Source organism: Cottoperca gobio, chromosome 5 (assembly GCF_900634415.1).
Source record: "Cottoperca gobio chromosome 5, fCotGob3.1, whole genome shotgun sequence".
Taxonomy (NCBI): Eukaryota; Metazoa; Chordata; class Actinopteri; order Perciformes; family Bovichtidae; genus Cottoperca; species Cottoperca gobio.
In genome coordinates, this window is record NC_041359.1 from 20,283,755 (window position 1) to 20,300,399 (window position 16,645).

The 16,645-nt window shown below is 41.2% G+C and overlaps 1 protein-coding gene across 3 annotated transcripts in view; it reads left to right on the forward strand.

Annotated features, from left to right (window-relative positions):
* igsf8 (immunoglobulin superfamily, member 8) overlaps positions 1-16,645 on the forward strand; it is a 44,790-nt gene that overhangs the window by 16,663 nt on the left and 11,482 nt on the right. Inside the window, exons 1-2 of one of the 3 annotated variants that reach the window (XM_029431495.1) lie at positions 15,203-15,374; positions 15,546-15,708. In XM_029431495.1, the coding sequence (XP_029287355.1) occupies positions 15,654-15,708 (55 nt within the window). In that variant the 5' untranslated portion in view covers positions 15,203-15,374; positions 15,546-15,653. Of the gene's footprint in view, positions 1-15,202; positions 15,375-15,545; positions 15,709-16,645 lie in introns of those variants that run through there. The other 2 variants (XM_029431498.1, XM_029431496.1) reach the window with 2 other exon arrangements.

The window sequence follows — 16,645 nt, forward strand, 5'->3', positions numbered from 1 at the left end:
TGATGGTTAATGTGTGGTTTGCTTCTTTAATGGAAATAACATTGGCTGTAAATGGCCGAGCTATACATGATACTCAAACTCAGACTGAAGTTACGAACATGAAGACTTCCCACTTGGACTTACTTGAGACGTGACTCCCTAAATACTTGATTTGACTTGTGACTTTAAAGACGTTAAAGACTAAACATGTATGTATTGGTCCTGTGTGGTAAAGTAAATATTACTGTAACACAGCTCTCAAAGGATAATGTCTATGGTCAGCATTCAGACTTGTGACTTGACCTGGACTTAAAGTACTCAAGGACTTAAATACTGTAAGAGCTGGCCATAAACGAACAAACGATTATTTTCTACTGATACTTTGCAGAGTTTGATTTGTAACTGTTAGGTACCGCCTGCAGGAAATAGCAGTTAATACGCTCACACTGTAATGTCAGACACTCACAAAGGCTCTCGCCCTCTAGCACCTACTCAGTTTTGATATGTTACTAAACTCACTGCCACTCATATAAATGGACTTGAGTGAAACTCAATTAGTTCTGTGGGACAAAGTTCAACTTGTCTTAAGCAAGTGACAAATACTCCCAAACACCAAATACTCCAAATACTGGATACATGTAATCGGTGCTTCTCAGTATGCTTCAAACAAAGTGCTTGTCATCAAACATATCTAAACCCCCCCCCTCCTTCCACAACTTTCTGAATCTTTGTAACTTTCCGAAGCTGACAGATCAACAAGCATACCTACTTGGATTGCAGAAGTTAAAATGTAGGCATGATTTACAATTCTCTCTCAAACTCCCTTTTTTCCATTCTCTGGGCATCATGTGTGTGTGTGTGTGTGTGTGTGTGTGTGTGTGTGTGTGTGTGTGTGTGTGTGTGTGTGTGTGTGTGTGTGTGTGTGTGTGTGTGTGTACAAATAACAAAAACACCATGAATGCCTTTGAAGAAAGATTGTCCCAATGTGTTCGATGTTGTTCCCATTTGTACGATTACTTCATGTGGCCGTTTGGAACAGCTATAAAGAATTTTAACACTTGACTTTAGACTTGATCCGAATGGCTCGAGCCTTGCCTCAAATTTGTTTGTGATCAATGTCGAACAGTTAATATTTAAAAGAATCATCACAAACCTCCGTAAAGATGATGCAGGATGGTGGGCTACATGTAAATCACCACCACATAAATACTCATTTTAGTTGATTAAGCCATGTGCGGTTGAGTCCAGGGAGGCAGAACTAACATGTCTTGAGTTTAAGTCCATGGTAACGTACTTGTGCGCTTTCACACTTCCATGTCTTTCATCTAAGTTATCAGTAAAGCCTGTTTCACTTGGCTGCGTTTCCTATCACATAACTCTTATTCATTTCTTTGAACACTGTCATATCAGAAGGCACAGAGCTGCGCCCACCACGTTCCCCTCTTCCCCCCCCCCCCCCACTGGTTTATACATATTTAGTCAGTGCCCCCAGACCCTGACAGCAGCTGGTGCTGAGGTTTGGGTGGGAGCTCATTACTCCTTGGTGGGGTTTTTTAAAGGGAGTAAATTGAGGTTTTCTTTTTTGGGTTACTTTATTTCGTACAGGCGAATCCGACTCCATGCGTCGTGTGATCTGTTCCATGTGTCTTGTGTGTGCCACCAGCAGTCATCTCTGGTCTCCTCGCCCTGGAAATAACTTCCGTCTACCTTCCTTGATTTAATGAACTCCTCTCTTGGATGTGCGTATTTCAGTGAAATAACCAGAATGTTACTCTGTATTTGTTAAAGCCTCCTCACTTTTGATAGTTTATTTCTGTCTATTATTAAAGAAATTCAGCTTCAAACCCTCTGACGTGATATTCTCCTTTAGTGTTAAGAAATAGTTAATAGTTTAATATAATTATTTCAGCCGACAGTCTTACATAAAAGCTTTGAAAATATCTTAAATAGAATAATAATAATACTCATTTGCTCAAGCGTTGTACTTAAGTACAATCTGAGGTAAATAAGCTTTACTTCTATTTTCTGATACTTTATACTTCTACTCTAATTTATTTTACTTTGTACTCCACAAACATTTATCTGACAGCTGCACTGACGACTATATATATTCAGATGACGCTTTTACATTAAAAACAAATATAAGCTTATAAAATACAATGCCTTGTTAAAGTTTAAACAAACCTTTTTGGCTTGTGACCCTTTACAAAACCGTTGGCTCATGTTTCAGATGTCAACCAAAGAGACATGTTGCTGATAATAAAGTAAAGTACTTTTATTTAAGTAGGATTTTGAATGCGGGACTGGAGTATTTTTTTAGATTGTTACGTTGTGACTCTTCTGAGTGAACACACTCTGTTTCTGTTTTCCTCTTGAGATTCACGTCAGCTCCGTGCTCCGCGACTCACAAGACAAAGCCGCCATCTCTTGATCTCCTTTGCTTCTACCAGAGGATCGTTCAAAGCTTTACATTTAGTGTCTTAGTGCCATAACGATGTGGTCTGGAGGACTGTTTATTTATGAGAGACATATTGCGCTGTAGGAGAGGGATAATATCTTCAAGTGGGTCAAGAGAGTGCATTCGTCTCTATGTTGGAGACGGGTGACCAAGAGTATCAGATGTCCCTGACTATTGAGTGATTGTGTGGAACAGAAGTGAAGTGTTCTTGACTTGTGTTTCCTCTTCTGGAGAAGAGACTGATGTGGGGACTTCCTGGTGATACTGATCAAGAAGAGAGAGGAGGATCAAAACAGGGTTAGAAATCGAGGGGTTGTGGATTAAAGCAGGGTTCAAAACTGTCAAAACTGGTGCTTGACAGATGCAAAATGTCCAGAACTTGAATGTGCACCAGGCTGGAGCTGGAAAAAAGCTGTAAGAACTCATAGAAACGGTGAGAGGAAGGGGCAGGGCGCACGATGCAGAAATAGAATGACATTATAGGTAGGTAAAATAAGCAGGCCGTACCTAAAGGGAACTTTATTACTTATAACCGAAAACCCCTGAAATCAAAACAAAAAGGCCAAGCCGCACCATATGTGTGCAAGAGGAAGCTCATGTCTTCTCTCTTTTAGACCACCCAACGCTTCACCCACACGCTCTCCTGAAAAACACTGAGACTGTGCAGGACTGAATCAACCAAACTTCACATATTTCACAAGATCTTGGAAATAAGTTTAATACCTGCAGTTCATCTAGTCTTTCATGATTGGGAGACCAAACCACACGACTAAAAACAGAGAGATTAAAGGTACTGGGTTGTGCAAGTGTAGTTCGCTTGGATAAAAAGCATCCTGTTGCTGAACAAAAGTTGGGACAAAACTTTAATCAGGAAGCGAGATGTGAAACTCAATCCAAGAGATGAACAACTTCTCCACCCTGACTGAGTCTACTGAAGTGCAAACGTAGAAATTCTCCCAAAGCCCATGGCGCTTTGACCGAAAATAAAGAAGAAACCTTCCTTCCCCCACTTGCCTGAAGCCACAGCATGTGGTCTGCTCTGTTGCTGCTCTAAAAATGGCAAGCGGGCGGCCTCGGGAGAAGCCCAGAACAGCCTCCACCGTAATGGCCGTGTGGGTGTGGCCCCTCGTAGATGGCTTTTGAGGGGGCCCCTCCCGGACGCCCGCACCTCTTGCCAGCGCCCAAGGGCTCCAGGCTGCCTGACCAGAGACACCGCGATGCGGCCCACGCTGAACCCAGGCCGAGCCGGGCTAGGCCAGGGCCAGGACAGGCTCCACAGCTGCTTCATGGCAGGTTCCTGTGCTCCTGCCCCCTGCTGGGATCACAAAGAAATAAGAAAACAAAAAAATGTGCGGAAAAAAAAGAGAATAGTTCATCAAGTATGTCTGAACTGAAGCTTTATGAAAACCTGACAGACACGGCCAGGTCTTACGTGTTTTTGTTATGTATTTACTTTCATTTAATTATTCATCTCCGTGTGTTGTTCTCTGTTATCTGACAAAAACTGTCCCCCCCCCCCCCCCCCAATGCAACATGTGAAGTGAAAACAAACACAGACAGTATGTGAAGTCAGTAGTAGGTTCCTGGCAAAGACTGACGCCAAAAAATGGGAGAATGAAATGAGCTGGTACGCTTTGTGCTACCATTTCCACTGTTTTAATGTGGTGAAGAAAAAGGCTTTAATCCTCAAAGGGATCTTTGGCAGGTCAAACAAACACAGTGCAGTTCCATGTACGCATCCTGTAGAGGAGTAGCCTGTCATTGAAAGAAACATACAGCAACAAACCCCGAAGAACACTCTCCATCTGAGCTCAGTTTCTGTACATCTTAAAGCCCTGGAATACAAAGAAAACTGAAGTTTTGAATGAAGCTTAACACGTTTTAACACTTCTTATCAAAGCTCCCAGTTGCCGGTCGTGTTGATTTTTAACGCCCTGGCCTGTATATGCACGATATGCACCCACCATGTGTAATACATCATTGCACTGGTTGAATTTTGCATGTAAAACGGCACATCTGATGGTAATGCCGCCTGAACGGTGATAGTGACTGATAGGGTGAAGCCAGCCAGTCACCTTCTGGTTTGAATCAACGGACGGGGATCGGAGGGGGTTGCTCTCGGTAGGTTGGCTTTTATTGCTTCTCCCCTTTGGTTTTAAACAGATCTGCCTGTTTGTGGAAGTGTGGCTGGCGGTTGGCTCCTCAGCTGGCAAGGCAGCGGCGTTTAATTGCTCTTTGTTGTGGCGGGTTGGGGGAGAAGGAGGCCCTGTGGTCGCCGCTGCACAATGGCGCTTTGGCCTGCCAGCACACACGCGCAAACACACGCACATTGAGACACGGATGCACCTACACACTCACACAAGCATGCTATGCATACTTCAACATACACATTGATTAGAAGGCAAGACCAGATGAACATACGTGTACCTCAACTAAGTATATATTGGCTAGAATTCACAATAGCTTCATATTCTTTTGCTTTTTGAAAAAAGTAGACCAGTCACAAGCCACCATATAATAGAGCGCATAGGAAATGGATTAATGATGTAACAATGTTGGTTTATAACGGATTAACTAAGTGTTGGAGGAAATAAAAGAGGAATTACAGGGAGAATAAACAGAAGCAGCATGGTTTGTATATTTGTGCTGTACTGTGAATGGGCAAGCATATAATTATCACATTTACGGGGAAGAGCTGCTGAATAATGGGTCACAGTGGGTGTAGCAGTAGGGCAGTGTATCCTCCCTGATCAGCCCCTCCCAGCCACAGTGTGTGTGTGTGTGTGTGTGTGTGTGTAACCTGAAGACATTTGATTAAGGACTTAAAGACATTATATTATTATATTAGCGAGCAGAAATTACACGTTCCTCTGAAGCGGAACACATTCTTTTTCTGTGACCTTGTGGATCACACGGTACAGTTTTACCTCCTTCTCAACTTCACCGTCTCCACTGGTGCCTTCGTCCCAGCCAAGAATTTCTTTGCCTTGTTTACTTTTCCTGCAGCCCCTGCACGTGTGTTTATCAAATTTAAAGTATTCTTTTTCTCTGCTCCTCTGTCACGGTGGCTTTTTGTGCTCAACTGTGGTGAGTTTTGTGTATTTTTGTGTAATTTACTCCTACAATTGGACGAATGATGTGCTCTTGTGCTCTGCCTGGCCTCCCTCCTCTCCCCCTCCCAGAGAGGTTCTTTTCCATTGATGCACTTACTGTAAAGTGTTCCCTCTGCCTCCATTGCTGACCACATCAACTTGGCCAATCACTGATGACTCATTATACACACATAAACAGAACAAAGCACAAACAGTCATCTCAGAGTTACTGCGTACGTTTACACATGCAGCACGGCACAGTGTCTTTAAGCTCCCTCTGCTCTGTACACACAGCATGGATGCACGCAGTATGAACAGAACGCTACGCCACTGTAATTTTTGGAAATGAAAATGGAAACTGGCACCAATTAGAGAAACCAATAAAGTAACCTCAGATCTATACATCTGCCAAGTGGTAGAGGGGATTCAACCGGAGAGTATAGAGTAACATCCAGCCTTTAGGTTATCATCCAGATAACATCATCCACTTTTATACCATGGATGCAATTACATCCCTCCTCTCTGCCTTTTTAAAGAAACAGGTCATCATATAAAACAGATTCAGTATCACTTCGGATGAGCTTGTTCCTTGTTGATTCTATTATCTCTCAATATAATACAGCCAGCGTAATAGCCTTTCTTTATGTAAGTCAATGTTTACATTCCCTGGCAGCACAACTAACTGACAGAGGATCAGTGAGATGGACATGTTTTGATTTAGTTAAACACTTACTAATTGTGACCTTCATGGCTCCTGCGATTAATTGGTTCCTGCATAACACTGTATAGAAGAGAAGAGAAGGAAGGAGGCAGATGGGGTGGTAAGTTTAATTCTGCCTCTGGTAGAGACACGGTAATTGGGTAATGATCCTGTGGCCCTCTGGTGCTGATGTGGTGTTGAGAGAGCAAAGGAGAAAGGAAAAGAGAGACCTGAGCTTCAGGAGAACCACTAAATGCTGCCACATTCATCAACGGCACTGACGCTATGCCACATGCCAGTCACATGATCAGCCACACGCTCACGTATACACACATGCGTTTCACACATAGACACACTGTCTCTCTCTCTGTCTGCGTCTCAAAAGCACACACACACACACACACACACACACACACACACACACACACACACACACACACATCTTCAGGTAGCTTACAAAACACCTTCAAATACAGTGGCACAACCAAATAAAGAAATCCTCTTCAGCATTTTGCAACACACAGAAAACTAATAAATGTTGAGATGTGAGAAAGACATTGACTAATTTGACGACACAAGCCCAAAAAACTCAAGCTCAATATAAAAACACTGCTTTCAGAACAACAGAAGTTTGTAGTCATTAATCCCAACTCAAGGTCCACTTACTAGCTTTTCTTTGAACTGTATTACATAATAACAACGGCACCGTGATAATAATGATGAAGGAAAGAAGGAAGGTGGTATTATAGAGGTCGGGGTGGATGGATGGTTAAATAAATCATCGCACTTTACCACGACACGTTACTGTTCACTTCCTGTTTCTAACCAATAGTACTTATTTTAACCCAAACCATGATCTTTCCCTGAATCTATCCAAGTCGTTTTTGTACCTAAATCAAATCTTCACCATTGTGTCACATTATTAAACAAATGTTCAACAGCGAGGTGCAGACAAAATAATGTTTTCCTCCTGACAGGGGTGTCAGATCAGAAAACACATATTCTGTATTTCAGGCGTGTTTCTTTATGCCACATACGGTATGTGTTGTCAAATTGGTGAATGTGTTTCTTAATTGCTTGTGATTTATTTGCAGTACTTTTTTCTAAAAATGCACCATTGTGTGTTGAAAATATGTTTCGGTTGCAGTGCATTGAGCTGTCTCAGCTACCATTCACACACATGCACTTCTGCACGTGACTACACACATTAATCACAACATGAAGCAGTATGCATACATGCTACACAATTATGCATGAACACACATGCAGAGACCAGACTCAAGCAAAGTTTTCTTCACACATACTCTTATCAAATCAAAGAGTTAAACTCGTATTGCATTTAACACGCAGGAAAAGACACACAGAGATATGCAAACATCCAGTCCACCGGGTGACGCCAATATATGCACAGTCACAAACTTCTCTGTGTTTTCCGTTCATGCATCCTCCCTCGCAGTGATTCATGTATCCACTAAAATATTTTAGTTTTTTTTATGAAAACTATTTCATTCCAGACAGTAATTTGTTTTTCAAAAGGAAAAGTCCTGAAACCAGTTCTCTGTGGCTCTTAGCGAGCACCCGTTTAGCCATATCCTGACGTTTGCTTCCTTTATTGCTCTTTTCTCCCCCCTGGGCTGTCACTCCCCCTCATCCCCTCCTGTTCTATACCATCTACCGTTTCCTGTCTCTTTAGTCCTTTCCTGTCTTCCATCCCTCCTTCAGTCTCTCCATCCCTACCACCCCCTCTGTCTCTCTCCCAGTCTTTCGGGCCTCTCTGTCTCCCTCTCTCTCTCTCAGTTGGACTCATGTGGGACTGATTGAGCTTGAGGATCCAGCCCTCATCAAAGGCCGAGTGCGGTTGAATGCGAGCAAGCCACTGAGGCTCCAATCTCGCACTGGTTAATGAGCCCCCTCTCCCCCTTCCTCCTCCTCCTCCTCCTCATCCCCCCCCCCCCCCCCCCCCCCCCCCCCCCCCCTGCATCCCTCCAGCAGCAAACTCATAGGACACAACCTCCCCCCCTTCCTTCCCTTTTTCCTTTTTCTCCTCCTTCCTTCCTCCTTCCCCCAGCCTCTCCACTCTTCAGTATTCTCATTTCTCTCTTATTTGCTGTGGCCTCTCACCGCTCGTTCAGCCAATTCATTGCTAATACGGCTTCCTCTATCATTCATCTATGTTTCAGCCTTTCTATCCCCAAAATGTCCTCCTCCTCTTCTCCCTTTCTCCCTCGTTCCCCAGTCCCTCCGCTCTCCATCCGCCACAGTCCCTCCTCAGGCTCAGCTCCAAACCAAGGCTGGCGTCTGTCTCTCTGTGTCCGACCCCCTCCTTCTCCTCCCCTTCTAACCACCACCACCATCACCGCACTGATGATACATACACTCTCTCACTCTCTCGCTGCGGACCCTGACTTTAATCACTGCACAAACTCCAGCCGCACACTTGTGCAAGTGCACATACTGCACACGCATAAACAAAAGCTGTACACAGGTGGGTAACTTGCAAGCTGCTACATGTATGAACATGTGCTTGTGAACACACGTTGCCATAATTTAGCTTGAACACACATGAATAATTTATCATTTCCGTCTTCGGTTCTGTTTTACTGTAGTGAAGCAAGAAAAATGCCACAATAATTTGCATGAATGCAGTATGTCAGTGGTACAAAGGAACCACTTTTGATTCTATTCCAGATGGCAACAGAGTTCAAATTCAAAAATGACTTTATTAAAATGTCCAGGAAATCAGTGAAACAACCTAACTGATTAAATATTATATTATTATAAATTCTAACTGCTGGAGGATTGAGAAATACTTTATTGGTAAATAAAAAGAAATACAGTGGTTTAAACATGAAGCGATAAACCATCAATAACTATTACAAATTCCAGAAAAATATTACATGATTATGAAATAACAACAAGTACATACACAATAATTAACAGTATTTATTTGCATCAGTAAATCTTAGACTCACACGTAGATTTCAAACTTTGTAGATGTTTGGAGACAAAGACTGGCGCATAGTTCCACATTTAATAAATCAAACGTCGTACAAAGCCTCGCACACATTACTACTTTACTCAGATATTTTTGCAGATTTCTTGTGTTAACAAATGTCATATTTCATATTTAGTTACTGCTACTGTACAACTTGAACATATTGTATTAGAATATACACTGCACATACAGTATATACAATATTCTGATGCTTTAGAAGTCACATCCAATTGTCCCACCGAGGCTTCTCATTGCCCCTCACACATTATAGCTTCTTATAATGCCTCATAATAACCTGGTGTTATGCTGCATGAGATAACGTTAAGATAATAAACTGACGAGCAACTGCAAATCTCCGATATTTAAATTCTGAGCTATAATAAGATAAAGAATATTTATATGACTGAGAGACTCTAATCGCTGTCGGCTAAATGTGACTTCTACCTAACTAGTTTCCACCATGGCTGTGTAAAGCATTTGTTTACCACCACTGTGGGCCTGAAATGATGAGTTGTGATCTAACTGAATCAAAATGTGATGTGTAATGTTCACGCTTAGATGCGGTTAGATTATTGCTGTAGAGAAATAACTTCTGACTCACCACTCGACAAAAACTCACAGTCCAGTCTGCTGCGTCTTTCTTTAGGGAACCGTCTTTTGGCAGAGAACACAGACACGGTACCGACATCAGCATGCAGAGCACATTTGACAAACAACAGCCAAGAGCTGCATTTTGTCATTTGGCCTGACTCACCAAATTAATTAGTTACAGCTGATGAATCCAATGGCATTCTATGAATAAGTGATTGATGTCTAACATAACATTTTTCATAGTGGAAATGCACATTATGCTGTACATGTGTAGTTACTACATGTACAGTAGTTACATAAGCAACCCTCAGACTCCCTCTTTACTAATGCCAACAACTATTATTCGCCTCCATACAATAATTATTTGGTTTTATTCTCATTAAACAATATACCACACTCAAACATATAGACAATAAACAATGCAAAACCACAGTTATTACTTTCATAAAAAGCTTTTGGTCCATTGTGTCATCTGCATTTGTTTAGCGTTTGTAGTTGCCATCTTTCTTTCATAAAATACTGCTAGTCTGCTTCAAAACTCTGCCCATGTATCATCACCTTCGCACTCAACCTCACACCATTTCTGGCCCATGTCCCGTCTTTGTTGTGTGTGGTTGTCTGGATGAGGCAGAGGGGGGAAGACCAGCAGTCAGACCACTGCATATGTTTCCAATTCCCCCCTTAGCAGACCTTGCATCTCTTCTCTTGGCCTCCTCATGCCCTCCCATCGCTCTCCTCTCCTCTCCTCTCCTCTCCTCTCCTCTCCTCTCCTCTCTTGGCCTCCTCATGCCCTCCCATCGCTCTCCTCTCCTCTCCTCTCCTCTCTGTGTGTCTTCCCCTCTCCATGTCCACCAAATTGCCCATTAGACTTTCTATTTGTCTATCTGCTGGCCTGCTTGTCTGTGGCGTGGCAGCCAGCTAAAACTATCCTCCAGTCCATGCCAATTACACCATGGGAGACCACTTCTAACATTTTATTCTACATAGCTGCTAGAAACCAACTTTCTATACACACACACGCACAAACACACGTGCATAGAAGAAAGTGTTTGTTGTGACAATGCTACATGCGTACGCTTTATTTCATTTCGGTAGAATCCACAACATTCCTTTACTAATGATAGAAAAACCCCCTGTGTGTAAAATAGATGCTACTTTTTGTTATGTGTGAAGAATAAATGTAAATGGCTTTAGCTGATTGGCACTATTTTATTTTTGTTCGCAACAAAGCTCCTCTGTCCTGTTTTATATGTCCATCATGTACATTACAAACTGTGAAGACATAGTTCAGAAGGGTATGACATTACATCTGGTTTTACCCTGGTGGAGTCTTACATAGTATATGTTCTAAATATGTTCTCACTGCTTTTCTGTTTTTTTTGCATTTCTTTTAAGAGGTGTTTGAAAAAGTGAAAAGTCATATGTTCCAAGAAAAACTGACTGATCAACCTCACACATTTCCAGTCCCTGACAGTGACCAAAAGAAGTCAAATGATGCGGTCAAACGCTTAGCTAAACATTGTTGTTGCATTCTGTAATGTAAGAGAGGAAATCTACAAAACCAAAAGCCCTCTCAGAGAAATTATTAATATCCTGTCAGCAGTAAATTAGCTGTACGAGTACATGTCCCTGCTCCCTCTCTTTGTTTTGTCTAGCGGTCGTCCTTCCATCACCACCCACATCATGGTGATAAAACTGCACGCAGAACTGGGGAACAAATGGAGCCCGCCTATAGAACATGTGTACATACAGTATGTTTGACTTGTGGAAGGATGAGCTGTAGACGGTACCGGGATGTGTTTGTATGTACTGTATCTATATGTGAGGGAAACGTACCAAGGAAGCATATAGACCCAAGTCATACTCAAAAACCATAGCTGACATGAGACACCAAGAGACAGAAGCTGTGTCTGCCGGTGCCAATGAAAATAATTTCAGAGCAAGACGAATGAACACAAAGTGCCAATCTATGTCTGTACTACAGTGTGAAGCGATGCCACACACGGTGAAAGGATCCTCTTGACAGTCATTGTGAGGTCCCTGCGATGACAGGGGTGTTTGCCTGACTGTAGTGACTGTAGTACAAAGTAATTAGAGACAGTCTCCAAGGTCACAGTTTAGTCTGTAGTGGCCTTAAAAGAGACAGAGTGGGAGTGAGTGCACAAAAAAAGAAGGTGAGAACAAGAAAGAAAACTGGAAGGAAGAAGTAATAAATATCATTCATCATGGTGCAGAACTTTGTTGTTGATACAATTTTGTGGAAGAAGGATTTAGATCCTTTACTTAAAGCTGCTCTAATTGATATCCTTCTGCAAACAATAGATCAAATGACTTTGTCTGATGTGAAAGGTTTCACTTGTAGAGACAAAAGAGAATTACCACCCGACTCTACGGTTCCTCATCAACTTCATTTCCAGCAGCTGTTTTTAGCAACAATAAAAGCTCTGATGAACTGAGTTTACGCTCCCTGCTCAGCACCAAATGGTAAACAGACAAAGCTAACAACTGGCTGATAAAGAAAGTACAAAAACTAGCAAGCCGGAGACACAGATATCCCCCTCAGGAGTTGTTAGGAACCAAATCTATCTCGCTAAAGAGAAAGTGAATAGTGGACTTATAGTTGTTTGGTGGCCAGACAGATCCACATATCTGCTGGATGTGTAAATAGACAATTATTTGCTCAAATGTTTTCCATAACAACTTTAAAAGATAATAATTGTAAGATAATGTGGTTTCAGCTGGTGCTGCTGCCCCCAAGTGGCTGAAAGAAAAACTATAATGCAGCTTTAAGTAAAAGTAGTATTACCCCAATGTAAAGAAATCAAGCTGTGCATTTAAAATGTTATTTAAAGCATTAATATTAACAATGAATGAAAATACTATGTATAATGACAGAGATGTCTTGATTTTTCATCGTCTTCTTCTTCTTATTAATATGTAAGTAGCATTTTGAAGCTGTAGTTGGTCGAGGTTAAGCTAATTTAATTATTTTTATAGACTAGCTCAGCGTACTGTATAACAATGCATCAGATTTGAGAACATTATAGTTGTAGTATAATTATTTTCTTATGTAGTGGGGTTAAAAGTACAATAGTAAAGCACAATACTCTAAAATGTGGTTCGAGTAGAAGTATAAAGAAATGAAAATACACATACCTCAAGATAGTTTTTTTAAGTATAGTACTTCAAATGTACTTAGATTCTTTCTGACTGGAGATCTAAAGGTGATACTTGACATGTGATGAACAATAGAAGAAGTTAATGTTTATAATATAAAACAACTCGAGGATACAAACTTTATTAGCAAAGATTGCCTGTCATAAGTAATACAGAGACATGTGCAGAGTGGAGCTTTTAGAGCTTTATTTCCCTGGAAGTGGATCAGACTACATCATTCTCTAACTGTCCAACTTGGTTAAAAAAATTGCGACACATTGGAAGCCATGAGACCGAGGAAGTTTACTCTGCATGAGTGCCATCCCTCAGTGCTGCTGTAGGCTCCTGCTGAAGTCTGCACATCCCGCTCGCCGCCTTGTTAACCCAGAATACCCTAATGACTTCCTCTCTCTCGCTGCCGAGCCACACTGTGAAGCCATCCATGTTTCCATGTAGCCTAAAGTGAGGAGAGGAGGAGAGGAAAGGAAACTATAGATGGAGGACAACTGGTACTACTAATGAGGTGCGCTCCGATGGCTGTAATGTTTCCCCTTTTTTCTGCTCTAGGCTTTAATGTTTCTTTTAACTCCACTTCAAGTGTGGAAACATAACTGATTAGACTCATTCATTGCCTTTACTTTAAGGGAAATGCAAACAAGGAGACAGTGAACGCGGGAATGTAGCAGTGCAGCCTTTGCAGGCCACAGAAATGTTAGTTGGGTTTTATCGCTGTTTTACATCACTGTCAGCTTGTGAACATTGTTGTTGCACAAACCTCACATACTGTTTGGATGATTCAGGGTTTAGGAGCTAAGAACAAAACATTGTGGGAGTTGGATATCAATATATAAGGATAGCATACTTTCACGAAAAGTTGTATTCATTATGTATCAGTATCTTTATAATCATTCTAATGGCAATACAGAAAGACAACAAATCTGTTTCTCTTTTCTTATATTCTTATCTTATTATGTTCAAGTTACAGTCTATGTCCTTGTCTCAGTACGGCAATTGGTTGTCGCCATCTTGTGGTTGAAATAAAACAGTCGCTCACTCAATTTTTTATGTACATGATTTATGCATGACACACAAGTATGAGCAAGCTAGCAAACACACCAGCACATGCTCAAATGCAGAAAGACACACACATATAAGAAAAATAAACAAATGCACACTAGTGTGATGGCATACATATACACTCAAAAACACACACATAATATAAACCCACACGAATACAACAATAATACATACACAGAGCTAACTGTGAGCAATACGTCTTTCTCTCAGCAGACATTTTGAAAATAACATTAACGATGGGTGTGTTGTAATCAAGTCTCAAACACAAGTGTGACAAGGCCAAGCATTTGCTAAACGGATTGACAATTTCTATACTACAGGGTTAGTAGTGTCCTTTGACTTGAGCTAAAATCATGATACAATTTTAATGTGAAAGGCAGGTTTTTTAGGTAGTTCATTTTCTGCCAATTGGAAAATAGTAACGCAAATTGCAAACTCAAATTTTCATATAATTACATTATAATTATGGAATGGATACACCTGGGAGTTTAATCTATTGTCCACAGAGTCTCTATTTTATTATCATATGTGGCAGCAATGATGCATTTTAAACATGAATATGAGATTTATTTGTTTAAGTTCTGTTACTCATAATGCGAAGAAAAAAGGCAAATCATTTTTTATTATATTTGCAGACGTGAAAAGGAGAGAGACTTTGCTGCAGGTGTCAAACAACAGCTAATTAATACCAGGTGTGCAATGTTATTCTCCAGTTGCCTCCTTTTCTGCAGATAATTAACTTTTTCTTTTCAAACTGAAAGTAAAATGAGCTGATAATACTTATTAACTTTAACTTTAGTAGGGGTTTGAATGCTGGACTTTTACTTGTAGCTATTGGAGTTAATAATGTTTTTATCTGATTGTGTATGTTGTATATCTAATGCACACTGCGTTTCGTTATTTCCTTTACACGTCTGTCAGTAAGACAAGTACAACATCACTTTACTGACTTTGCTATAGGCTATGTGTGTTGCAATGGCGCCCCCTCGCGGCTCGACGTCGCCAGTTTAACCTCTTTACGACACATTATTATCGTTGGTTCAAAATGTCACCGTCGCTTTTTTGACCAATGCCCCAGTTTGAACGGTTCTCTCAGGGCCCTTTTTTTTGCATACATGCTCCTCCCCTTTTTGTTCTAACCACTCCTCCTCCTCCACACACAGACACACACACACACACACACACACACTCCCCAACCCCCTGTGATGCCAAACCTCCATGGCTGGGCTGGACGGCATGTCTGTCGAGGCGGTATAATCTAAAACCAAACCGGGATATTATGCAGCAGACGATGTGTTGACGGAGATGCAACGGTGCACGAAAAAGGTGATTACATTTGCAGCGTTGCACGTTTACACATCTCATAATATCCATCCGCCTTGCAGTTAGCTGACGGCGGTAATGCACTCCTCTCTGTGTAATCGGTGTATTGCTACATTGTCATTTATTCTCCTTCACAATAATCCGATCATATCTGTTGTTTCGTTTTTGTTGAAGACAGTTGTCCTCCGCGGCGGGATGAAGTATGATCGGCGATAAACGCGCAGAGGAACACGGAGAGAGAAATCTAAGTCAACATAATCCATCCGGACGTCGGGGGGGAAGATGAGGACCATGATGGCTTCGATGAAAGCAGCATTATTCGTATTGCTACACTGGGGTGAGTGCGTTGTACCTGATTGCTCTGCACACAATGACTAAAACCTCCTCGCCATCTGTCACAGGGAGGCATTTGCATGATTGCTTATTCATGCACACCAATCAGACTATAAATTTAGATATCACATGCAGCATGTAGCTTTATTCTCATGAATTGGCTCTTTTTAACTTACTTATATGGGACACTTCCCGGTCTGCAAGTTTAATACCGACAATACAGATGCAGAGGTGACAGACAAGATAGTCCACTGTCAAACACAATTCACTTACAGGCTGTTTGATGTAAGTAGAGCTGGTTGTGTCAGAGAAACAGGTGTTTTGTTGACCAATAAAATGAGTTCTTGGTGGCATCCAGGAAGTTAAAAAGTGGGACTTTGTGATAGTATTTAACTACTTAACAATGGTAAACGTCGTGGTTGTTTTATGGCACTAATACCAATCCTACAGAGACAGTAGATGCACCTATTAATTTATTTTACTCTTTTTAATACCTTAAGTTTGATTGTAACTGTGGTCATTTTATGCTTTCATTACTTGTTTTATCTCCTCAGTGTGTTTCTTGTTTTGTTTTATGTTACTTCACCAAGTTTACTTGGCAATAAAGTTGTGATTGTTGAATATTCAAGTTAGGAGTGGCGAAGATGCAGAGGGAAAATACGACGACATATTCAAATAAAGCCATGGTACTTCACAGTTTATATAACACTTTAGGGTGAAAATAGGACACACAACCCGAACAAGCAAAAATGCATTTATATCCCTGCCAATGGGGACGTCTCCTGTTGTTAACTTTGTACTTCACATTTGAGAGATTTCTCCATTGTTTGGAGAAACAGTCTTTCAGGTTAGACAAAAAGACAACATATCAAATTGAATGACACCATTATAATAATGATTTAATAACCAAAAGTTCCTTGTATCAGTCCTGTGGTCCAACA